Below are 25,541 nucleotides of genomic sequence, written 5' to 3'. Positions count from 1 at the left end.
TACAAGCCAGTCATGGTCCTTGCCTGCGCTCGTCTCCAGTGTCCGCAGGGGCTGATGGCTGGCGCTTCTGCTGAGAGCAAAGACTACATGTAGGTGTGTTGGGTCTCCTCACCGGGATATGTGTTTAATTTCACATCCAAGAAAATGAGGCCCAAGGGACCCACCTTAAAAGTGTTTTAATGTTTTATTTATACACACGCACATTCAGAACCGAATCAGTACTTAGCCCAGTGGAATGCTAATAGGTGAGATCTGCTTTGCATAGGAATGCATGTTTACGCTCAAGTATGTGAACTGTAAACTGTTCCATTTTGGACTCTGGAATATGTTTTATGGCTTAATGAACCTTCTTCTACCCCTTCCTCCTGTAGAACTGGCTAGATCCTGCGAAAGAAATAAAGAGACAACTGCGAAGTGAGTATTTAAATAATCATACTTCTGAGTTCTTCTTTCCTTCTGTCTGTCTTGAATGAAACCCGCAGGGCTGTGGACGGGGACACGAAGGCCGTGCGAGAGCACGTTTGTACCCTGAGGGAAGCTAAGGGTGCTGAAGGTTTGTGTAGGACCGTGACCTTATCCTGTGCGGGGCCTAGGGACCCTTCCGGTGGACAGATACTAGATCCCTGGTCCTCGACCTCCCTCCCGGCGTCTGCCCCCCGAGGTGACCGCTGACTCTCTGGGGACGAGAGTGAGGAGCTGCTTTCTCGAGCTTTCACTGTTGGTGTAAATTTTATTCTAGGCGACCAGTTACGCTCACGTTGTCTACTTTGTTTTGGAAGTGTGTAATTGGTTTGATTAACAGGCTTGTGTCTGGCCCAGAGGCGTAGACACACCGTGCAGACGTCCTGGGGTGCAGGTTCCAGGGCAGGGGCGCGGACGGGCGGTGCCTCCACCCCCTTGTGCACCGTCCAGGGCTGTTCTGCGAGCCCTCGCGTCTGGCTCCTGAGCCAGTCCTTACCGTTAACCACACGCTAGACTCCCGAGGTGACTTGAGACGCCCCCGCCCCGCTCCCTGCACAGGCCCTGCCCCTGCTGCCCGTCGCCGCCGCACCCCCCCCCCCGCCCCCCCCCCCGCCCCACACTGGCGTCAGGATGTCTGCGCCCAGAAGGCACTTACCTTGCCTCGGGGCAGCTGAATGAGCAGAGCTGCCCCCCCCCCCCGCCGCCACCACCCCGGGTGACAGCCGCATGGCGCCCCTTGTACGGGTGGCTTCAGCCACGACCTGTCACTCCAGAAGCCAGCACCCCGGAGTGAATCCATGCGGTTCCCTCTGTTCCTTGCCGTCTGCCCGCGGTCTCCTTTTAGGTTCTCCACAGTTGTTTTCTTCGTTGCTTTTTCTTTCCCCCTCCCTGAAATTATTAATTTTTTTGGTAGTTTTCCTATCATGTCTTCTCTGCTCCTTTTTAAAATTCTGACATACACCTTATTTTTCCCATTTCTTCTCCTGTAGACTCCTCTTTCTTTACCTTTTTAAAGAAAGGATCTTTGCACAGAATGGCCTTGTCAGGAGGTAGGACAGGGGCCCAAGGCCTGCAGTCCCCAGCCAGGGGGGCGCCTGGCCTCCCCAGCTTGGAGCCCCGCCCCTGCTCTTCTTCCCCCAGGTTGATTATCGGGGCATCTCACCCACTAAGGCTAGGCTCATAATGGAAAAGGGGGGCACAGGGAAAAGGAGCAGTGAGGCACACGAGCTCTGCTCACTCACTGAGGAAGCCGCACAGCGCGCCTCGGAAGCCCCCGCCTCTGTGTAGGGGATCTGTGCTCCGCAGAGGCGAGAGTTCAGGAGGTGCGGACGCCCGGTTTTTGCACTTTATCAGAGACCAGACCTGCCGCGTGACCCAGACCGTAGAACGGGGTTACCTCCGAAACGGGATTGAGGTTCCACGGAGCCGTCTCCTGCGGTTTTGCTCCAGCAAAATGTGTGTGTGCCACTCCTTAGAGAGCTGTGGAGATGCCTCATTTCTGGAAGGCAAGACTCTTGCTAATTCTGAATCACGGTCTTGTGTTTTGGTGATCGGTGAAGCTTTTTAGAGTTCTTTCAGGACTTTTGCCCTTGTGGTTCAGCAAGAGGAATAACAGTAACAAATAGGATTTGGCTTTTTTTTTGGAGGATTGGAGCTGGTTCTCTAAACAGGATCCTGTGCTGTCCGGAGGGGAAAGTAGGCTGAGGAAATGGAGTTTCAGCTGTTGCCTTTACCTCTTCCTTTCTGCCTGTGTTAAAAGGAACCCAGGAACCGCTCATTTTATCTTGGTGCAGCCACTGCTATACTTTTATTGTTATTTTTTCAGTGAATAGGCGATTAGCAAAGGTAAACATCTTTTTTCAATTACTTTTAAAAACTGACAGCCTATTAGTTCCTGTTTAAAATTTGCCTTAAAAAAATAAAAAAATAAAATAAATAAAATAAAATAAAATAAAATTTGCCTCAAGGTCTCCCTCAGATGTACACAAATAAGACCTGCATGTGATTATTATATAAATGGTCCAGAGCTCAATGGACTATTCATATTTCACTAGGTAAAATTTGTGATAATACTGAATTCACAATGTAGCATGATTAATGCTAACGTACAAGCGTCATATTAGTGGCTTATCCCTGGAGTCCTGTCCAGGCAGGCGCGTGCTCATGTTAAGAAGTCTTCCTTGACTTCTCAGTGAAAGAAAAGTTAATGTACTGATGGGGAGAAAAAAAAAACAAATGACATGTTGGAAAAGAGCATGGGATTCAATAAAATTTTCAAGTCCAAGTAAAAGCAACCATGAGCCCTTCAAAGACAGAATGAAATAACATGCACACACTTTTGTTTGTATTTGGAAATCTTGTGAACTTTGAGCACAACCCTGAGTTCTGGCCACTGGAATTATTTGGATTCCTTTAGGAAAATACCTGCCCTCTGCCCAGAATTGTGTTTTTCTTTCTTTTCTTCTCTCTTTTTTTTTTTTTTTAAAGCCATCCAAGGCATGACACATCAAGCATTAATAACAGGTGAATGTACAGATAGCAATGTTTTAACTTCTAATAAGTAATTTCCAACATGGTTGTTGGCTATATCCGTTTTTGTGGCACAAAATAGCGCAAAGCGTATGTAATATATGATGAGTAACCTTACAGTCACTCCTTAAAATCTAGGGGTGATTCTATTGTCTTAGAGTGTTGGGATGTTTTACTGTTCTCTCCCTTTGGGATTTCTTTTAACACTTGTTCAGATAGCCCATTGACTATTTCTTGAATAGCTGTGTGATCAATTGATCATTACCTTTCTTCTCCCAACAATGTACAAATCCTAAAATACTTTTTTTTTTAAAAAAACAGTAGGGAATATTTGACATGTAGAGATACTGAGGTTAAAATAAACCTTAGAACAATTATGTGGAGGTTATAGTAAAATTTTTGCATCTCGCCATACAAAAAATTGGAAGTATTAGTCCATGTTTATAAAAACCGAATCTGCGATCCCTGGGTGGGGTAGTGTGTTGAGCTTCCGACTCTTCATTCAGCTCAGGTCATGATCTCAGCGTCTTGCGATCGAGCCCCTGGTCGGACTCTGAGCTCGCTGAGGGGTCTGCTGAAGTTTCTCCCGCTCCCTCTCTCGCTCTCTTTCAAATAAAGTGAATTTGTTCCCTGATAGTGGGTTATTTATGCAATTTTTATTTTTCATTGTTTTTGTAAATAGATTTCTTTAAACAATGAAATTCTCCTAACTGACTTATATGTATGTACTGTTTGCCTTTAGTTTTTATCAAATAAATGCTCATTCTGTTGTTTGGATAAATACCCATATTTGATAATTACAGATTTTCCTTGGCTGTTCACCTTTAATGTGAAGTTTTATCCTCCTGACCCTTCTCAGTTGACCGAAGATCTCACCAGGTACTTTATACTTGTATTTTAAACAAATCTTTACCAATAGCTCTCATTTATTGTTCTCTGGGAGAATAATGGTGATTTCAGGATTAAAGCCAAGCTATTTTTTCAGAAGCTGAGTTCTAGACGTTTCCTTGGGAACAAGTGTACTCCAAAATACTTGGAATTGGTTCTGGCTTCAAAAATCCTAATCACTTTTAACTTCTCCATTTACAGTTGAGTCATGGAGTATTACAAAGGTCATATTGCTGCCAACTTTGTTTCTTATGTTACCTCCTAAAAATTGTTGATATTTAATATTTCAGGTTAATATTAAGATTTTTTTTTATTGAAAACCACTGTGTACCTGTGTCCTAGTCTCCCATCGATCACAAAGGTGATAGATGGAGTTATTTTAGGAAGCCAGTTCTGGGGTCCCTGTACCTCGAAGGGGAAAGGAATCGAGGCGGGTAGGCTTCCTTAGTACCCCCCTCATTCCCGTCTCCTTTGAGGCTATCTAGGCTCCGTGCACGTATGCTCCATGTGCTCCAGTTGCAAATAAAAGATTCAGTTGAGGAGCGAGAGAGCATTTACTCATTTGCTCAGTGACTGAACGGTCACCAAGGGATGTGTGAATCCACAGGGGCCTCGATAGTTTGCCCTGTACAGCCTGGTTGCCAGCGCTAGGACCTGTGGGCTCTGGTGAGCCCCTGCACAGGTGGCGTGGCCCTGAGGACTGTAGAGGGAACACGGGGAGAACCACAGGGTCTCCCTGAAAACCTCTGCCTTGGGTTCCCGTGGCTTCTATGCTGGTCCCAGATCGCTGTCAGGCATCAGGTCCTGTGGTACCCACGGGAAAGAGGAATGCTGGAGATCTCTGTCCAAGTCTGGGCAGAGGACAAGCCTTTCTCCCTCCATTGCCCCTCGTTGCTAGATCGGGGTTTCTGACACTAAGCAATTGGTGACCAAAGTCGCTCCAGCCAGTAGCTTTCCTAGCCACCAGCGGGCTGCCGGGGTGCATCCACCTGGCGGGGTGGGTGCAGGGTCTCCCCCCAGGAAAGCCTCTGGACACTGTGGCTGGGGCTTTGTGACTCCGCGCCCTCTCTGCGCCCCCGCTTCCCACGGTGGTTTGCATGGGGACGGGAGTCCTCCGGTGACTGCGGCTTACGGCGTCATGAGCGCTTTGGTCTCCCAAGTGGGGCTGGGGCCGCCCCGTGTGTCAGGCGGAGGAGCCAGACCGGCTGGGGAACTGGGAGCTCAGAGCGCCAGCAGGGGCCACCACCTGCCTGGTCGCCTCTGTGTCGTGACCGAAGCCTTCACCGTGACCTGAGTGAAAATGTACAGGGTGACGTGGCTTCTGAGGGTCTGAGGACACTGTTCAGAATATTTGAAGAATGCTACGGCCTGCTCTGCGGAGAAGGCGGGGCTAGGAAATTCAGGAAGCCGTTGGGAGTTTTCGTGGGACGCCGTTGGGCCTTCGACTTCATCTTTGACAACAGAAGAAAGGACCGAAGGGTCGCGTCGAGGCCACAACCCGGAAGGAGCAACAGGATTTTAGAAATAGCACCTCTGTGCTGAAGTCTTGGAAGTGCCTTACGGCGAGGAGAGCCTGCGCTGTTCCTGGTTAGCGCCCTCGTCACGGGGCCCCGGAACCCTGGTCTGAAACGGGGTTTTCTAAAGTCAAGGCGGGTGTGCTTGTGGGGTTTCAGGGATCCAGGGAACATCACCCTCCTTAGGAGGAGCGCTCTGCCTGCAGGGCGTACGAGCACTCAGGCTGTAGCCATGGAGGGGTGGCCTTCATTCTCTCTGAAGATCATTTTTTTAAAAAAATATTTTATGTATTTATTCATGAGAGACAGAGAGGCAGAGACCCAGGCAGAGGGAGAAGCAGGCCCCTACGGGGAGCCCGACACGGGACTCGATCCCGGGACCCCGGGGTCACCCCTGGGTCGACGGCAGCACTCCCCCACTGAGCCCCCCACCAGGTGACCCGCTCAGAAGATTATGGAGCGCTTGTGCATGCCTGGCAAGTGCTTGGCCGACTGGGGCACAGGCTGACGTCAACCGGGTCTCCACCCTGCCTGGGGCAGACTTGGCGGTCACCCACGTGTAGCCCCCGGGTGGTGCCGTCCGACGCCCAGGGCTGGTCCAGAGGCGGCCTCCAGGGGGACCGTGTGGACGGAGTGCAAGAGGGGTGGGCTGCGACCCCTCACAAGTGGGGCCGGGGGGTGGCTGGCTGCTAATAGGAGGGGCCCCCCGGGGCGCGGGAGGCTCAGTGGGTGAGGGGCCTGCCTGCCGCTCAAGTCGTGGTCTGGGGTCCTGGGGTCGAGCCCCCTGGTGGCTCCCCACAGCCCCGTCTCCTTTGCTCTTCCCCACCACCTGTGTGCTTCCTCTGTCTCTCTAATAAAGAAATAATCTTACAAGGAAATTCTCTCTAAAAGGTCTTCAAGAGCAAGGGACCATTTGGTTCAGAGGGGTGCCGTTCCTGTTGTAAGTGGTTAAATTCAAGATAGAAACAAGGTTCCAAAATGTCAGCAAAGGAGCTGGGGAACGTCTCCCCAGCCCCGTCCTCGTGTAAATACCGTGGCTCCGCATGTCACTTACTGAAAAATAGGATGTTTTCTCAGTGTGTGGTCAAACCACGTGGAACACTGAATGACACTGAATGACAGCTCTGCTTAGAACTTCGTAACGTTGTCGTTACAAAGATGATGATGATGATGGCTGTTATCGATCCCCAGGTGACTTGCAGTGTGTTTCATTTCCGTTATCGGATGTTTATTCTCACCTTCAATGGAAGGTAGAAGTCAGGTTTCACGGGTGGGGAACCTGCGCGAGGCCCGAGCCCGCTGTGCCTGCCCCGAGCTCCTGCCCTTGTCGGCGGAGCTCGCTGCCTCTGTAGATGGGGTGAGCGGGCCATGAGGGCCTGACTGCCAACGCCTTATGCGTTTTGCTTTTCCAGGAAAGGAGATTAGTGCGGGAAGACAAGGAAGGGGCTGGGCGGTGACCTGGGCTCCTCTTGCCGGCGCTTGGGAGCTGCAGCTGCTTTTAAAGTGTCATGAGGCCTTACGACTTGAGGGACGTGCAAATGTGGATCGCGGTTTTGAGTCCAGGGTTTAGAGGGTTACCTGCAGGACCGACTCCTCGTGGTCCTCGAGACGGGGGGCCTGTTAGACCCCTTGCGGTGGCTGTGCCCAGGCCGGGAGCCAGGGCAGGGTGGCTCATTAGCGGGATGGCTTGGGCCACGGGTGCAGGGTGGCCTGGTGGCCGCCGCTTCCCTGGGACCTCCATGCCGCACCTGACGGGCCTTCTCCCCTGCCCCCCCACAGGTACCTCCTGTGCCTTCAGCTGCGGCAGGACATCGCCTCGGGCCGCCTGCCCTGCTCCTTCGTGACGCACGCCCTCCTGGGGTCCTATACGCTGCAGGCTGAGCTGGGGGACCATGACCCAGAGGAGCACGGCGGTGGTGACCTCAGCGACTTCCAGTTTGCACCGATGCAGACCAAGGAGCTGGAAGAGAAGGTGGCGGAGCTGCACAGAACCCACAGGTCTGCAGGCCCACTTCCCAGAGGCAGCGGCCGACCCGCACTTGCTGGCCCCCGGGCATTGGCACAGGACGTCCAGCCCTCGCTGGCCGCCCCCTGGCGTGGCCGATGGCCTGTGGCCTGGCTCCCATGGATGGCGGTGCTCCCGCTGCTGGGCTCCTGCTGCTGGGCACGCTCGCCTCCCATGACTCCTCCTGCCTCCTCCCATGCCCACCCTCACGCACACACACGTGCGAGGCACACGTGCACACTCGCTTGGCGCTGCTGTGCCTCTCTCCTGCCTTCTGTTTGTATTTGTCCCATTTGCTAAAGCTGCAGAGGGAACAAGGCTTCAGGGTTTGAGTCAGGAATGTGAGTGGGGACGGAGCGAGGAGCCTGAAACACGGGTGTTCTCTCTGGCCACAGAAGGTGACTCTTGGCTGGGCAGCTGGGCAGCTGGACTTTACTTACTTAACATCGTAGTAAATAATTACATTTCAAGAACTTGTATATCTTTGTGAAAATAAATGTTTTTGACAGAAGTTCAAAAAACTCACTACAAAATTATGGTTTGTCCCATATTGCAAGATTGAAATTTCATAAAAATCTGACAAAAATGTTGGGAAAGGAACTTTCAGAGATTAGAAGTCCTTGGACCACATTCCCTGACCTGTCCGTAAGAAAGAAGGGCAGTGATTCTTATTAACTTTGTTCCAATTCTGCTCAATAGGTATTTATTGTAGAATTCGGATTTGAAGTAGCAGGTGTCGAAATGCCATGTGGGCTACAGGGTCCTGCTCTGTGGGCTGAGACTCCGTGGGGCTGAGACTAGAGACGGGATAGAGAGGATTCCAGTTACGGGATGTGGAACGCGTCAACTCCCGTAGCTGTGACACCAGATACAAGTACTTCCGGGCCGTATTAGGATCAATCCTAGCTGAATAAAATGAAGGAGTAGGAAGTAAGAATTTGCCTTTTTTCAGAAAGATGAGATCACTTTTATTCTCAGATAATTGATGTTGCACCCATTTCCCCGGTGAGTGAGGAAAAAAAAATGAAAGCAGTTTTCTCAAATAACCTCAATCTCTACCCTTTACCCTTTTTATCTTGGGAGGAAAACCGCCTGAGGTGCAGAGGTGAGCCTTCTGGCCCGTTCCCTGCTTGTTTGCAGGTTTTTCAGGGTTGCCGCCTCCGCCCTGAATCCTGAGCTCGTGCTCCTTTCCCGTATTGACCACATCTGTTATCCATCTGCCGATGAGATGATCTTGTCTGTTTTGATTCCCAGGGGCTTATCTCCAGCACAAGCTGATTCTCAGTTCCTAGAAAATGCCAAGAGGCTCTCCATGTACGGTGTCGACCTGCATCATGCCAAGGTACCGTCCAGGCTGCGCCAAGCAGCGTCTTGCCCATCTGCCGGCGAACGTTCTGGGAGGAGTGGCCCCGGGAGTCCCAGTGGCTCTGGGGCTTAGAGTGGCCCGGCTCACCCTAGGAAAGGGCCGTCCCCCTCTGCTCATAGTGGGGTTTATGCTGGTGCGAAGGACCACTCATTCCAACCCTACCTCTTTTCGGTTGGTGCCCTTGCCACACATGCTTATCCTAAGACTCCAATGCCTGCCGTCTCCACCCCCGTCCTGGTTTATGCTGCATCCCGGCTTCTGCTGTGTCAGTGCTGCCTCGCCCCAGCCCCTCTCTGCTTCCGTCTTGGGGGAGAGAAGAGCAGATCCTGGCAACCGTGAGGGCAAAAGCCGTATGGATGTAATTCCTCTGCAGACCTCTTGTGGCTTACGAAGGAGCCCAAGGGTCAGGCCCTTCGCCACAGGTCCCTTCTGTACTTGCTGAGATGCAGGAGACGGGCCGGGCCCCGGGGCTGCAGCACGGAGCCTTGGAGAAGGGACAGGAGCTGTAATGACGAGCCGGGCGATGGAAGGATTGGGTTGGGAAGTGCCTCTCGTAAGCATCACAGGCTCCGTGACCCTGGTTCCAGCGATCGATCGCAGAGCCGGGGAGAGTCCGGGAGCAGAGCAGCAGCAAGGAGAAAGGCGGATTTGGTCTTGAAAACCGTATCCACAGCCTGCACGTGGAGGCAACCAACGGCTGCCTGGTTTATATTTTTTTATTTTATTATTTTTTTAAGATTTTATTTATTTGTGAGAGACACAGAGAGACAGAGACACAGGCAGAGGGAGACGCAGGCTCCATGCGGAGGCCCGATGCGGGACTCGATCCAGGGTCTCTAGGATCACAACCTGGGCCTAAGGCAGATGCTAAACCGCTGAGCCCCCCGGGCTGCCTAGCTGCCTGGTTTTTAAAAGACCCTGTGGGTCCCTAGATGCAGCCCAGGAACCTCTGCTTGTGTGATCCTGTGATTTCTCTCGGAGAGGCCCCACCCGAAGGGCTCATTACTCCTGCTCAGCTGTTGATAGGACTTGGTGTTTGCAGAGCACTTCCCCCCCAGTGGCTCTTTATCCCTTAACTGTTTTTCCTGGTTACACAAGTGATCTATATACACGTTACAGAAAATAGAAGCAAACAGAAGGGGTAAAAACACTGAAATCTCTTTATGCAAAGTAGGCACGATTGCTATTTTGAAACATTTTCTTATTTCCTTTAAAAAAAACTCCACCTCCGAGTGCTTGAACTCTGATGCGGTTTTTTCAGTAGGGTTTGCGGGGCTTGGGGGTTTTTTGCTCACGATGAGGAAGGTATTCAAAGCTCGTCAAAAAGGAGGTCTGGGCCAATTCAGACGAGTTTTTGGTGGAGTTTGAAGTTTGTGCCCTCGTACATCTTCCATTGTCTCAATTATATTTAAATAAGATTTTTTTTTTTTAATTGAAAGTTGTTTTTTTGAGAGAGAGAGGGAGAGCAGGAGCAGGCCTGGGTGGGCAGGGGGTGCTGATGTGTGCTGGGCAGGGAGCCCGACGCCGCAGGACTGTGGTCCCTGATGAGTGGGGACCGTGGGGTGACCCCGGAGCCAACACAGAGGCTCAGCTGCAGGTGCTTGCGTGCCGCCTCCTGGTAGGACAGGCCACAGGGGACCCCCGAGAGCTGTGGGCATGAGGAGGAGCCCTCGTGGTAACAGGGACACGCCCCAGCCCCGGCTCCCGAGTGGGGGCACCTTGTCGGGGGTTGCGGAGCCCGAGGCCCGGGCCGGCGGGCTCAGGAACATTCAGGTCCCGCCTTGTGGAGAATACTGTGCCCTGTGGCCAGGGCTGTACCTCGTTGGCCAAGCAGATTTGATCCCGGAAGGCATCGCGTGTCCTGCTGTTCCTACTGCCCTGGGCGCTGTCGCGGAGATTTAAATACCAACCTGCAGAATCAGGGGTCCCGGTCCTGGTTGGGGGGAGGGGGGGTAATGAGCGTCCTGGCCCGTGCGACTGCAGCTCTAACCCCCATCAAATGGCCTCTGCTTGGCAGGACTCAGAAGGCGTGGACATCAAGCTGGGGGTGTGCGCCAACGGGCTCCTCATTTACAAAGACAGACTGAGAATCAATCGCTTTGCTTGGCCGAAAATCTTGAAAATCTCCTATAAGCGCAGTAACTTCTACATTAAAGTCAGGCCCGCAGAGGTAAGCACTGTCGGGCGGGCGGGAGTATCCAGACAGCGTGGGTCACTGTTCTCACGGCCATGGGCTAGCTGTATTTGTTTTTTTTTTTTCCTACTGAATTTTACAAATGAACTATTCCTTATTCTTTCAAAGCAAAAAAGGTCAGAGTTCTTAATGATAAAACTGCATGCATATCCATGTTGCTGGAGGTAAAGAAATAAGCAGGAGGGACCCCTTCCCCACATTTTGGCCAAATGGAAACGTAGTAAGCGCCTCCACAAGGTGGGCCCGTTATCTTGTTGTCAAACAAGTGGTGGAGATCGACAGGAAGGTAGTAGGAGGGGTTGTGCGGACACAGGTCGGAGTCGTGCTTGTACTTGCTCTTCACGGAAACTAGCATTGCGGCCTATGGGAAATTCATTTTGTATAATTACGCTGTGTCTGCTAATACTTCCTTTCACCAAGAAGGATTAAGTTCTTTCAGAATTCTCTGAGCCTGTTTTTTGGTAGCTTCCAATCAACTTCTAAGGAAATACGCTGATTTATCGTGTTGATTTATTCCAGCTCGAACAATTTGAGAGCACCATTGGATTCAAACTGCCAAACCATCGGGCGGCAAAAAGGCTATGGAAAGTGTGTGTGGAGCACCATACTTTCTACAGGTAATTTTACTTATTTTTTATTTTTTTAAAGATTTTATTTATTCATGAGTGACACAGAGAGAGAGAGAGGCAGAGGGAGAAGCAGGCTCCATGCAAGGAGCCCGACGTGGGACTTGATCCCGGGTCTCCAGGATCAGGCCCTGGGCTGAAGGCGGCGCTAAACCGCTGAGCCACCCAGGGATCCCCATAAAGCATACTTGAATCCATCTGACCCGGTTACAGTGAGCACATTAGTTGTTGGTTGATCATTTCCCTTGGTAGCCATGACATTTCTCCTCAAGACAACGTGAGACTACCTCCTAGAAGCCTGGTGGATACCACTTATGAGTAAAACAACACAGGTCAAAGCAGGGTAGATAGTGGGCTTCCCTGTCAGGTACTGGTAACGGAAACAATAATTATCTTAGAAATGATGAGCGCTACATTCGTTGAGCATGTACCGTTGTCAGGCACGTAAGCACTTGCTTTGCATCGCGCCATCTCATTTCTTGATCACCCCGCGGAGCAGGGGGCTGAGAGCTGGGCGCCCATAAGGGTCACGGGCCAGGCACCTGGGCAGAGCTGAGGGCCCGGCTCTGCGACTACAAAGCCCACACCGGTCACCTCCCTGCTGTCCTTCCTCTGGTATTCCTCTAGCAAGCGTTTCTGAAGTGTCTATTAGCCCTGCAAAGCCTCAGGCTTCTCCATTTTCGCTGACCTACCATGACTCCAGTGTCAAAGTAGACCAGTTTGCTCCTGCACACTTTTGAGGTAATGGTTAACGAAAGGACTTTTAGATCTGTAAACCTGGGGTAACTTTGCTTACACGTGACAGGAAGCAATGTAGCTAAAGCAAGGCATCGTAATTCGTCCACACAGTGCTTGGAATCAAATCTGGATTTTGTTCTGCTTTATTTTATCACAAAAGATGCAAATGATATCTTCAGAAAATTAAAGCCATTAAAGAAGCAGAACTTTGTATTGATTGATAGCCGCTCAGCCAGACTAGTATTAGTCGAGTAAGAACATAATAATAGAGCTGTTACTTTACTGTGTTTGATGGAGCCTGTCAGCCTGCTGAGAGTTCTTTTAATCTTTACAGCATTGTCGTAATCTTTATGTTTCTCAGTCTTTCCAAATGTAGAAGTTAAGAAGCCTGCCCCTGGTCCTGTGGACAGTCATGGGTGGGGATGGAATTTAGAGCCGGACCCTGTGGCTTAGGGTGCCCATGAGCATACCCACTGAGCCATGCTTCCTGACCGTGTTTATGGTGGATGGGCTTCCTTCTCCCTCCCTCCACAGCTTTTTTCTGGTGCTGGAGGTGGCGGTGCTGCTGGCGGCGGTGCTGGTGGTGGGGCGGTGGTGCTGGTGGTGGTGGTGGTGGTGGTGCTGGAGGTGGCGGTGCTAGTGGTGGTGCTGGTGGTGATGGCGGTGGCAGCGGCTCTGGTGGCGGCGCAGCATGTAACCAGCTTTAACACATTCCCCTAGCTTGGCATGAAACTGCAGTTTAGACTTGACCTTGTAGATCCAGAGTAATTCCAAGTGAATTAGCGTCATCAGCCGCTTCAGGGAGAGCTCTATTGTTAACTGTGTAATGATTGACTTTAGTAACTGATTTTTGGGGTTTTTTTAGAAGGTTCCTTTACTTACCACAGTGTAAAAACTTTAATGATATTTTATTTATAATAGAATTTTTGTAAAATTAAAATGTCACTGTGCTTCTTAAGCAGTAAAATATGTAAAAGTTGATTTCTTTTGTGACGTATCATTACATCATCTTGCTCCGCACCTTTAAAACTCTAGGATGATTAGTTCCTTATTTACAGCTTTTAAATTCCCAAGAGTGAGATGATAGAGGTCTTGTAGTGATTTTGATGTTGTTTTTATGAAGGTAGAGCCTCGGTTGGTAAATAAAAGTAATATCAAAAGGAAATAATTGTTCAGTGATCTTGAAACATTTTGTTGCCTGGCCTACATTTTTGTGGAAGACTTATTTGCATTACCATTGACTCAAGTCACCAAAAATATTATTTTAGAAAACGCTAATGTCTGTGATCGGTCCATTTTTGTTTTGATTTTGTGTTCTCTAATTGCAACTTAATTACTTAAGAAATTTTTTGTTGTCAGAAAACCAATCAGCAAGCTACCACTTTGTGTGTGTGGTCACCTGTGCCACTTGGGCAAGGAAGTATTTTATCTCAAGTTAAATAAAATAAAAATCCCTTTCTAATTTCACATTGTGATGGATATATGCCTTTAAAATACTTGCCTTGTATTTCATGTCTTTATACTTTTGAAGTATCTTTTACAAAACGCATAAGTGGATAATCTGGTATGTATTTAAATGGCCGTCAGTCGTCTGTTACCTTAAAAGCAAATTAGACGTAAAGAAATACGGTTGTACAGAATTCTCCTTACTTGGACTTAGGTGTTTAGCTGGTCACATATCCCAGTCTATATAAACGAGAGCCCGCTTTCATAACCAGGAGAAAAAAAATAAAACCAACAACTTCATTTTGCAAAGGGCTTTTTGTAGCACTGGGATTGTTTTGTTTATTAAATTAAGACTGAAATATTGAGCACTCGTTCTCTCAGTGTGTTAGATGTTCTAGAACTTACAGCCCAACTTCCCTTCTCTAAAATCCCAACGTAAGAGAATGAACTTCGAAGCTGTGATTACGTAATAGTAAGGAGGAGAATTCTGAGAAATGGATAGGTGGACATGTCTTTGGGTTTTCTGGCTACTTAAATTCAAGTGCCCTCAAGGAAACTTTGACAGTGGGATTCTTTCTGATAATCTGGCCTGTATTGAGCACCTGCTGTATTTGGGACCTAGCACAGATCCATGTGAGGTTATAGAAGATAAACTAATAACCAGAAAGTCAGCAATCACTAAGTTTTCTTAAGTTTAAAATTATTTTCTGAAGACTGAAACTTCTCAATCTTCTTTCTTCATGAGTTCAATTTTTTTTAAAAAAAGAGAAAATTCTTCAAATATTTTTAATAATTCCCACAAACAGGTATCATCCTGTTTCTAGTTTAAGGGTTTCATGGTTAGGATTTGAAAACATCCCTAGGCCCACAGTTAATGGGACTGGAAATGGGAGCTACCAGTAAATCCTCATGGGAAGCTGGTCGGTCTAGGAAGACCCGGCCTTCGAGAGATGAAGCCAATGAAGGTGAACCTACAGATGGATGCCAGATTCCCCAACCTCACTCTTCTCTTTACTTTTCCATCTTTTATTTTGTTTTTGAATAAGTATACTTCATTGGGTGAGATAATGTGTGGTTTGTCCTCTTAGACTTCATCTGTATGAGATGCTGTTGACCATAGGTGTGTGTTGTACAGCCGAACGCCAGAGCTTCATCCTCACTGAGGCTTTATGCCCAGTGACTAATAGCTCCCCATTTCCCTCTCCTGCCGGCCTCTGGAGCCACCATTCCAGTCTCTGAATCCATGAATTTGACCGTTCTGCTTCCTTATACAAATGGAATCACGTGTCCTTCTGTGTCTGGCTCATTTCACTCCGCGTGATGTCCTCAACGTCCATCCATGTTGTCATTATTACAGAATTCTCCTCGTGAGTCTGCTCGGTGCATATACCGCATCTTCTCTATCCATCCATCTCTCAGTGCATGTTTATGTCTCCACATCTCCACTATTGTGAGTAGTGCTGCCATGAACATGGGAGTGCTAATGATTTCTCTTCAAGATCCTGGTTTCAGGGTTTTTATTTATTTATTTACTTTTATTTTTATTTTATTATTATTTTTTTTATAAATATCCAGAAGTGGGGCTGTTGGATTGTGTGGCCATTCTGTTTAATATTTTGAGGAACCTCTCTACTGTTTTCCATAACTTCTGCACCACGGTGCGTTCCCACCAGCAGTGTGCAAGAGTCCTAGTTTCTCCACTTCCTTGCCAACACTTGTTGTCTTTAGTTTAACAATTTTGGGGGTTGGGGTAGTTTCTTTGGGGTCACCAATGCTTATTCCCCTTTGAGGTATATTTAGACATACTTTTTTCCGCTGGTTTATATCCCATTAAGTATAGAGTATACTGCATGAATACATGATAAAGATATATGTGATTTAGCTAACTTGCTTTCCAAGAATGATTTTTTTTTTTTTTTGAGAGGAAGGGGAGAAAGAATGGGAGAGAGAGAATATTAAGCAGACTCCATGCTCAGTGCAGAGCCTAATGTGGGGCTCGATCTCACAACCCTGAGATCACAACGTGAGCTGAAACGAAGAGTCGGACGTTAACTGACTGAGCCACCCAGGTGCCCCAAGAATGAACGTTTCTTTATTATTGAAGTGATGAGCCTGCCAGTGACCCTTTCTCTTCTATAGATCACTGCTTTCTTACAGAGCATTGTTAGATCCTCTCTACAATCCTAAAATCCTCTTTTCCCTAGGTAGGGAAAGCCTGTCATAGTCAATTCGAGGGGGAGTGCTTGCTAAATGACCACGTTTCTCACCCTGCCTTTCTTATTCATGATCTGGATGCTGAAATATTCAGTCTTTCTGGTGCCTTAGTTTCCCCAACTGTTTGAAAAAAAATAAATCAGAGCACAAATAAGAATTCTGTTCTGGCCAAATTTCTAGTATTCCAGAATTCTAATTTAAGAATATACAGCTTTTCCCAAAGTGCAAATTGAGGCACTGGCCATGATCAGAGTAGATTTTTCTCAGCAGCAGCATCTGTGTTTCCTTTGAAAGTCTTTTGGCAGAAAATGGAAGTTTTCAAGAAACTTGCCTGCTACCTTACATGAATAGATCACCACCATGAAGGCCAGAGAGTATTGGTTTTTCTTTCACTGGTTTAATCTCAATACATCGTTTTTCTGGGTGAATATCCTTGAGAATTCATGGAGGATTGCCTGTTGCACTATCACAAGTAGCTTTAACTCGACTTGAAACTCTTTGTTGTCTTTAAACAGAAGACAGTTTCTAAAAAAAAAAACAAAACAAAACAAAAAAAAACTGAGCAGAAGGTCTAAAATTACTTGAAATGGTAACGAACTCTTTAAGAAATCACTCCTTGGGAATGAAAGGAAAAATTTTGTTGGAGCTTATATTCTGGAATTGTCAACTACAGCTGTCTTATTTAATAAAAGCTATAAGAGCTCCAAGTTTATCATTTTTTGTTAAGACATTTGGCCAACTCGTGATTAGACAATGGAAGTGAGACAATTCCAGTTGTATGCCAGACGAGATTGGCTTACTTACCAAAAACATACTTTTGCATAAGTCTGGAAGTATTTGACATCAAGAAAGTTTGCCTTCATTTATTACAAACCCCGGGCTTAAGCACTGGAATTGTGCTGGCAAGAAAGGCTGTTCTTCATCTCTGCAGATCTACTGTGTGCCGTGTTCTTCATGGGAAAGCATCCCTTGATGGAATGGGATTCCTGAGTTGGATGTCCTTTCCCAGGAGGAATAGACATAAGTATTGAGAATTACTAATGGTAATGGATTGCTACTTGGCACTCAGAGCTGGGAGCAAGAATTCAGACATATGTGTTTATAGAAAGGATTTAAGCTAATACAAATAAATAGCCTTTGATATACACTGAGAACAGCTGCTCTTTTGCTCAGGTTGAGAAGAACGTATTACTCGTGAATACATGAATGTGGATTTAGTCATCTTATCACTATCCTAAAGCTCTGTATGTAGGAGGGTTTATAAATGTTCTTTTTCATTAGAAAGTTTAGGAAGCCCTTTGCTCTTTAAATTGAGTAATCTTACTTAGTAAAATGGGATATTAAAATATAAAGTTTCAACATTTTTTTTTAAAAAAGAAAACTCATAAAGGCTCCTATTTCATTTCTTTGTTTCTCCCTACAGGCTTGTGTCTCCAGAGCAGCCACCAAAGGCCAAGTTCCTGACCTTGGGGTCCAAGTTCCGCTACAGCGGCCGCACCCAAGCCCAGACCCGCCAGGCAAGCACCCTCATTGACAGGCCAGCGCCACACTTTGAGCGTACCTCCAGTAAGCGGGTCTCCAGGAGTCTGGATGGAGGTAAACACATTTATGATAGTTTGGATTCCTTTAATCTTTCTCTAATCCAGTGGGATCAGAAAGTGTTGATCTAGCTAATGAGATTCTCAGAAATATCCTAGAGGGATAGCTATTTTTCTTGAGTAAATAAAGTGGTATTTCTTCTACTCACAAGAAAAGTTTTATGATGTTTTGAAGCTGTCATTCTGAATCTAAATTTTCTTTGTACTGTCAGTGCACACAAATATTAGGAATTCTCATGGATAAAATGTTGGACAAACATTGTTACTGATCTGACTTGTGACGTATTTTATGCGTCTTAATTTCTTGAACTTGTTAATTACTGGCAAAAGTGGAATTCTAAGAGTTTTGGCATGATAATACAAGAACCTTTATTGAACGGAACTTAAAACGTCTTAATTTTATGAGTTTAAAAACTCACTGAAGCTTACCAAACTTCGTAGCATATGAGAGAACCCATCCACAACTTCCAAGGATTAGTTTCAATGTAGTGCTTTAACAAAAAGAAAGGAAATACAGTGTAATCATTAGTTCATTAGTTCGGTCAGCCAAGGTGGTGGGAGGAAGAGGAGGAAGATAAATGTATATATTTGTGTATTATTTTATTAGAATTCTAATTAGCTACCTATTTGTAGTTTTATATATTTTACATATGGAAATAAATTTGGGTTCCTTCCCCTCTATGTGTATCTTATTACCCTAATTTTCGGTTAATAGCAGGTTTTCTGTAAAGGAGCTAAAGTTAATTTTATAGTAGAATGCTTTATAAGGGACTTCATTTTACTTTCTGCCTAGAAGAAGGTAATTGACGTGAATGACTTTCTCTCGGAAGTAATTTTCCAACATTTTTTGGTTGATTAATCTCAAAACATATACAGAATTAGCAATAACAGATCTAAAAATTTGTTTCACTACTATTGATCATTGAAAACTTTCTTTTCTGACATTTTTCTGAAATATGAACTAAAGCAACTTCTATTTTAAGTAGCCGAAACAGATATGCTAATAGATAAACATGCTCTTTCTCATATACTGAAAACTCTTTCTATATGTTTATACACACACACACACACACACACACGAGTTTTTGAGTATAGTTGATCTAACAGTGTTATGTTACCTCCAAGGGTACAACATAGTGATTCGGCTTCTGCATACGTTACGCTGTGCTCCCCACAAGTGAAGCTTCCATCCATCACCGTACAACACTATTACAATACAGTGTCATGGACTGTGTTTTCTATTCTGTACCTTTTATCACCATGACTTCTTGAGACCTGTGTCTCCTATTGCCCTTTGCCCATCCACTGCCCCATTTCTCTCTGGCAGCCGTCAGGTCTCTGTGTTTACGGGTCTGATGCTATAGATGCTCCCTCATTAATGAAGGCTTGACACTCGATTTTTCCCAGAATAAACTTGGAAAAGTCATCCAGGCAGACGCACAAAGATAGTTGCAGGGATTCATTGGTGGGCATTTTTTATATATAGTGGTTAAATCTTGATTCTGGAGAATCTTCCGTATAGTTTTGAGGGGACATATGTACAAGGGGATCCTACAATGTGGTTCAAATAAATGTCCACATTTCCAAATGCGGTAACGTAAATGGTAACGTAGTGGATTTTTAATGCCTGATAACTGCCAGTGTATCTGGCTCATCAACAACTGAGCACTTTTTTCCAGTGAATGTGAACCATGTGCCCTGCCCACTCATGGAAATATTTCACAAGCCTTACCCCTTACCACGGGAGTTTATGTATGTGCTGAATAACTGTACTCACTGTTGGCTAACGCCCCGAGAGAAGTCATTCCCCTTTCTGGGAAACGGTCTGTTTCAGCCTGTTTTAAACTCTGAGGCTCTGTAACTCCTACATGGCAAATTCTAGAGTTTAGAAAGAGCGGTAAAGTCCTGTCCTTTTGACATATATAAACACTGCTCGAGGAAACCCACCATCTTGTGTGAGCAGTTAGTGCAGAGGGTCTGTATCTGAAACAATGATTTTTACAAGCAAAAGCAACAAACATGGCACAGTGATCCATTATTTTTCCTTTTGTGTTTTGGACGCTGTAATTCATCAGATGGGCAAGTCATCAAAAGGATTATTGTGTTATTGTGAAAAATAGAAGGCTTTTCGTGCCAATACATGACCAGACAGCCAGTGAACTATTTGGTTAGGGCTCATAGTTTTTCCGTCCCGGAGCAAAGCGAGGTTGTAACCTGGTACTGAACTTGACTTTCACCACCACTCCCCATCAGGATACCTTTTGGTTGTTGTTGTTGACATGTGTTGCATTTTCTTGTCCTTATTTAGGTTAGGCTAATTTACATCCATAAATATTCCTTACTTTAAGGTTTGACAAATTGAAATCAATCTTCCAGTGCTTGCCTGCAACCTAAAAATCAATGTGATACCTAAAATAAAAATCAGTCTAGAAGTCTTTTTTAGAGCAGGGTGATTCTGAGATTGGAAAATCAAATCAAAAAGGAGGCAAGTCAGTCATTTAAGAGAACAGCCAAGATGCATTTGCCAGTAGGGGAGATCGTGATGATTTCCTGAAAATGGAGTATGTAATACGCAGGGACCTTCGATCGGGCTGTGGGAGAAGGAAAGCCCATCTGGGGAAGAGGCATTTTGGTTGGGACTTGAAGGATGAGGAGGAGCTAGCCGTGAGTAGAGCATTTCAGGTAGCAGGAGCAGCAGGTCTGCAGGTTATAGGATTAGCGAGAGCTTGATACAGTCCAGGAACAGAAAGAAGGCTTTGCACATATGGGGAGAAGAGGGGCTGGGGCCAGGTCATGCAGCCCTTGCAGCCCAGGAGAAAGAAATACGATGATTATTCTAGTGCTATGGAATGTGTTACACACACGTGCACACTTATGCAAGTATGTAAATGCACGATATTGCTGTTTTAAAAAAATCATTTGATGCAATGTTGAGAATGATCGATAGGACTAGACAGGAAGCAGGCGGACTGGGTAGGAATACTGCAGGTGACAGTAATGGTGACCTTGCCTTGGATGATACTAGGCCACTTAGCCGTTCGCACCATAAGCTCAGTGCCTGGGGCCTCTGGGCTTCTCAGGGCTCTGGAAGTGCTCAAGACCTAAAAAAAGGTTATTTGCTTCAAAATGCAAAAACCAAAAACCAAACAACCTGCCCCCGCCCCCACACACACACAGAGGGAAAGTAAAGTATTTAAAGCATGCAAAACAAAGGATTATTTTGTCAACTTTATTTTAGAACTTTAAATTTGATGTTCGTTAACATTTCGATACCCTTACATCTAAAGCCATTTCTAGGTCAGATTTCCCATTTTGCTCTAATTTGAGCATGTGTAATGGGTGCTTTGAAATCATAATTGTAGGAGTTACTCATAGTCCTAGATTTTCCAGGGAAAATTATTAAAATCTCAAAAGTTAAAAAATAAAAGAAAAACACTCTGGAAAATAATTATACTTCATGTAAGATGGGAGTTCATTTTGTGACTTTTGGTGTGGGTTTTCAAAAGTGTGAGTACTTATGGACTGTGGGGGCCTTAAAATGGACCTGGGTGGGGAAAACAGAGGAGAAAGCACTGGCTACATTCAGATCCAGTGGGACTGGATGGCATCGAGGGATGAAGGCCAGAGACCTCCGTGTGGTATCTGGTGAAAAAGGCAAGGTTGGTGGTAAAGGAAGGTTTGGACAGGGTATGTGGAGGGGACCGGGACACGGAGGGGACAGGGGACAAGAGGTTTTCTGTGTAATAGATGAGGTTGAAGCCTCTGCAGTTCAATCTGGGGGATCCTGACCCCTCCCCATCCCCCTTCCCATCCCCCTCCCCACACCCCGCCCCCCAGCGCTGGCTGCCCAAAGGCCTGCATGTCCCTGCTCCAGGTGGCCTGGAGACCTGCGGACCTCACCTGCCGGGCAGGCACTTTGCACGCAGGTGCAGTCGCCTCAGTGGGTGTGGTTTGGGGGGAAGCCCCGGGTGGACGGCGACCTCGTCGCCACTCTTCCCCACCTGCATTTGTTGAGAGGTGATGCGGCCTCAGGTGGACCCGGCACCCGGCAGGCCGGTCCCTGCACGTGTGCCTTGTGCCCGTGCCCCTGTGTGTGCCCTGTGTGTGTGGCCTGGCGTGTGTGTGGCCGGTGCCTGTGGCCCGTGCGTGTGTGCCCTGCACGTGTGCCCTGTGTGTGTGGCCCTGTGTGTGTGCCCCTGAGCGTGTGGCCGGTGCGTGTGGACCTGTGCTTCTGCCCTTGTGTGTGTGGTGTGCGCATGTGCCCTTGCATGTATGCTCCTGCATGTGGCCGGTGCATGTGCCCTGCGCATGTGTGGCTGGTGCCTATGGCCCATGTGCATGTGCCCTGCACGTGTGCCCTGCGTGTGCCTCTGAGCGTGTGGCAGGTGCGTGTGTCCCTTCATGTGTGCCCTGTGCGTGTGCGGCCGGTGCCTATGGCCCCTGTGCATGTGCCCTAGTGTGCCCTGCGTGTGTGCCCCTGAGCGTATGGCCGGTGCATGTGCCCTGTGCGTGTGCCCTTGCGTGTGTGGCTCTGCACGTGTGGCGTGTGTGTGTGCCCCCTGCACATGTGTCCTTACATGTGTGCTCCTGCGGGTGTGGCCGGTGCATGTGGCCCTGCATGTGTGCCCTTGCATGTGTGGCCCTGCGCACGTGCCCTGCACGTGCGGCCCTGCCTGTGGCCCTGCATGTGCCCTGTGCATGCCCTGTGCGTGTGCCCTTGCGTGTGTGCTCCTGCGTGTGCCCTGCACATGTGGCCGTGCGTGTGTGCCCTGCGCGTGGGCCCTGTGTGTGTGCTCTGCGCATGTGGCCCATGCGTGTGCCACAGGGCAGGAGGCAGGACGGAGCGTGTGCTCGATGCACAGCAGGTGGCGCCGACGCACCGACCAGGTCCGAAAGCTGAGAACTAGGAAACGTACAGTTTACTCCGTAAAATCGACTTTAGGGCCCCCGGGGGCTCGGCGTGGAGCCCCTGCCTCCGGCCCAGGCCGTGACCCCGGGTCCCGGGTTGAGTCCCGCCTTGGCCCCCTGCAGGGAGCCTGCCTCTCCCTGGCCTGGGTCTCTGCCTCCTTCTCTCTTGAGTAAATGAATAAATATTTTTTTAAAAATCTACTTTTATGGTCCTGTCACAATTCTGAATGGTAATCAGCTGAGAGGCTCCTTTATGGAAAACCTGAGAGCTTAAGCGGAGGTAGGCTCCCGTGGGGGGGGGGGGGGGGGCGGGCTGCGGCTCCGGGCCGGTCTCGGGGCTCCTCCTGCTGGCCAGGCCCGAGCGCAGCCTCGCCTTCCGAGGGCTATAGCCCACAGGTGAAAGCTCAGAATGTCTTCAGAACCCGGTGAAAGTGCGAGAAGGAGCTGGGGTGGTCTTCTGAGCTCTAGGGCGCTCTGTCGGGCCTCCCGTCGGGCCGCCTGCTGCCGTCCCCCTGGTGGGCAGGACACGAGCCCCCGTCACCCGAGTGCCCTTCTCTCCTAGCTCCCCTGGGCGTCGTGGAACCAGGCCTCGTGAAGGACCTTCCCGGTGCTGCTGGGGAGCTGCCCGCCGGCCCCGGGGTGGGCAGCGCTGCCGCCGTGCAGGATGGGGATGGCACCAGGGACCTCCGAAGCCCGGCCAAAGCCCCTCACGTGCAATTCGTTGAAGGAAAGGTATGGTAAACTAGCAGAAAACCTGATTTTCAATGTGTCCTTAGACGAGAGGCTGTTGCGTGTGGTGTTAAGCAGGCGTCAGCGTCTGTTGTTTGTGATACAGGTTCCCAGGCTGTAGGCTCCCACTGGCTTGGACGGGGTCTCTAACCGTTCTCTGATTCTTGTTCAAAGCACAATACTTCAACGTAGATTATATTAACGCAGACAAGTAATTTAGTGGCTGGACATTTTTGACTGTCTTCAAAATCATTCTTTTTTTTAGTTAAATCTCTATATTATAAGAGCTGTGGTGTTTCAAAATTTATATTGGTTACAAGTAAATTTTAAACTGTAGCTTGTCTTGAGTATTTTAATAACGTTGTCTTGAATTCTTTTTGACATGAACAAATATGGTCTTCATGAAAAATGTTATTTTTCATTAAGCTCTAACTGATGAGGAAATTCTTAAGCAAAGCCTGATTGTTTTGTGAATAGTGAATGAGAAGATGGTGTGTTGCTTATTAGCTCATTATTTGGGGCATAAAGTGTGGTGAATGGAGAAGTAACTTACACTGTGTTTTCAAATTTGTCACTATTTTACGATGCTTTTTTACCTTAGGAAAGTAAAGTCACTCACAGGTTGATGTGAAGGCTTTGAGTTCCTCACATCTCTTTTCTGTATACGCACAAAGCACTTTTTTTTATAGATCACATTGAAAGTGAATACGAGGAGGAAATGACTTTTTGCAATAGATTTATAGTATTTTCTAAATTTTAACTTTTGAAAACTGTAAAGACCTGCAACATGAGTCTGTAGAGGACCTAGTAGATGAAGGAGCTGCCTGTGTCTCAGGGAGCCCTGTCTGACCACCTGTCAGCGTAGACGAGGGCTTGGGGACCATGCGGGCCTGACGCCCCAGACTCCTGCCATCAAGTCCTCTCAATACGTTTGCTGAAGAGTTTGGGACCGTCATACCAGCAAGAATTATTTGGTTGAAAAATCATGCAGTTAAAAATAACAAATCATGACCAAGATACCCTTCACCTACTGAAGAGTTGTCAGAATCTATTGTAATTGGGCTAATGAGGCGCCCAGGAGACCGCTTACATCTGAAACACGAGAGAGCTCAGGCTTTCTGAGTCTCCGTACCATTCTGCCTCATTTATTCCATACAGGTAGTTATTTTTTAAAAGTTACTTGACATTCCACAGGAATTCTGCTTATCTTCGGCTAATGACTGGGTGAGCTGATCTTTCCACTAATGCTTTTGATGCTTGTCAGCAGCCAGATTTAAAAGTGGGAATGTTCTTTGAGTTTCGTTGGATCTATTTGCAACCAGTCAGAAAATAATAATTAAATCCATCTATGCTATAAATTTCATGTGAAGAGTAGTCCAGTCTTTCTCTTTAGAAGTGGGTCATTCACATTCTAACTGTGCTGTGTTAACAGCAGGAGTACAAGCTTTCACTAACTGCCCATTTCTTTTCTTTCTCTCTTGCCTGTGTTTCTCCTTTGAACATGTGTGTTGTGCGACTTCACACTCAATCATGGGTTTGCTGCCGACAATAGCCTGTGTCCATGTGCCCGCCTTCCCCACTCATTCGCTGTGTCTCATCTCTTTCCCCAAACCTGTCGCCAGTCCCGGAGAGGGACTTGCTCTCAGACATTTCGGAGGAAGACCCCTTTGGGGAGGCCGACCGGATCACGCTAGACAGCTTAGAGCTGCCCTCCACGGGTGACCCGTCAGAGCAGGGAGACGGTGACGTCACCCCCCTTGACTCTGTCTTGGGTCCTGGTGCAGCCCCTCCTCAGCCCGACTGTCCTCCCACCCGTGAGCAGCCTCTCAAAGAGGCTGGCCCCGAGGATTCCGAATTTGGGTATTTTTCCTTCCATTTCTGCAAATGCTTCCCACCTAGCTTCCCCTCGCTTCTCGATGAAGATGGGTATCTGGCCTTCCCCAGCCTCCCCAAAGTCTGGGTCTCCTTCCTGCCTGCCGACATCCAGCACTACCTTCCTATTACCTCCCCTTCATTCCTTCCTTCGCTCATCCTCATCTTCGGGCTGCTTCTCTCTGCTTCTCAGTCTGTGCCTTTTTCTCTCACCTTTGCCCTTCCTCTGGCTCTGTCCCTCTGCTACCTGGAGGCTAAAGCCACTTCCTTCAACATTTCTTGTGACGGTGACTTGAACGACAAAACCGAGGAAGAGGAAGCAGTTGCTGGCACTCCTACATAAGCTTTAACCTGTGGGGCCAACAACACATCTTCTACCCTCCCTACTGTAGAGTGTAAACATGTGCATAAATTCACCACTGATTACCCTCAAAATAGTATGGTCCACACGT

General features: G+C 47.7%; 1 protein-coding gene across 25 annotated transcripts in view; it reads left to right on the top strand.

The window, feature by feature from the left end:
* EPB41L2 (erythrocyte membrane protein band 4.1 like 2) overlaps window positions 1-25,541 on the top strand; it is a 192,536-nt gene that overhangs the window by 134,699 nt on the left and 32,296 nt on the right. For all 25 annotated transcript variants that reach the window (XR_013382913.1, XM_077902897.1, XM_077902919.1 and 22 more), the window contains 8 exons: window positions 372-414; window positions 3,795-3,870; window positions 7,173-7,391; window positions 8,653-8,740; window positions 10,782-10,934; window positions 11,478-11,575; window positions 17,406-17,578; window positions 23,051-23,220. Coding sequence is in view for 24 of the 25 variants with exons in the window: in XM_077902897.1 (XP_077759023.1) it covers window positions 372-414; window positions 3,795-3,870; window positions 7,173-7,391; window positions 8,653-8,740; window positions 10,782-10,934; window positions 11,478-11,575; window positions 17,406-17,578; window positions 23,051-23,220 (1,020 nt within the window). In the remaining variant the exon portion in view is untranslated. The remainder of the gene's footprint in view (window positions 1-371; window positions 415-3,794; window positions 3,871-7,172; window positions 7,392-8,652; window positions 8,741-10,781; window positions 10,935-11,477; window positions 11,576-17,405; window positions 17,579-23,050; window positions 23,221-25,541) is intronic.

This window comes from Canis aureus, chromosome 1, assembly GCF_053574225.1.
Source record: "Canis aureus isolate CA01 chromosome 1, VMU_Caureus_v.1.0, whole genome shotgun sequence".
Lineage (NCBI taxonomy): Eukaryota > Metazoa > Chordata > Mammalia > Carnivora > Canidae > Canis > Canis aureus.
The sequence above is the reverse complement of the archived record's forward strand: the minus strand, read 5'-3'. Positions and strand labels throughout refer to the sequence as shown.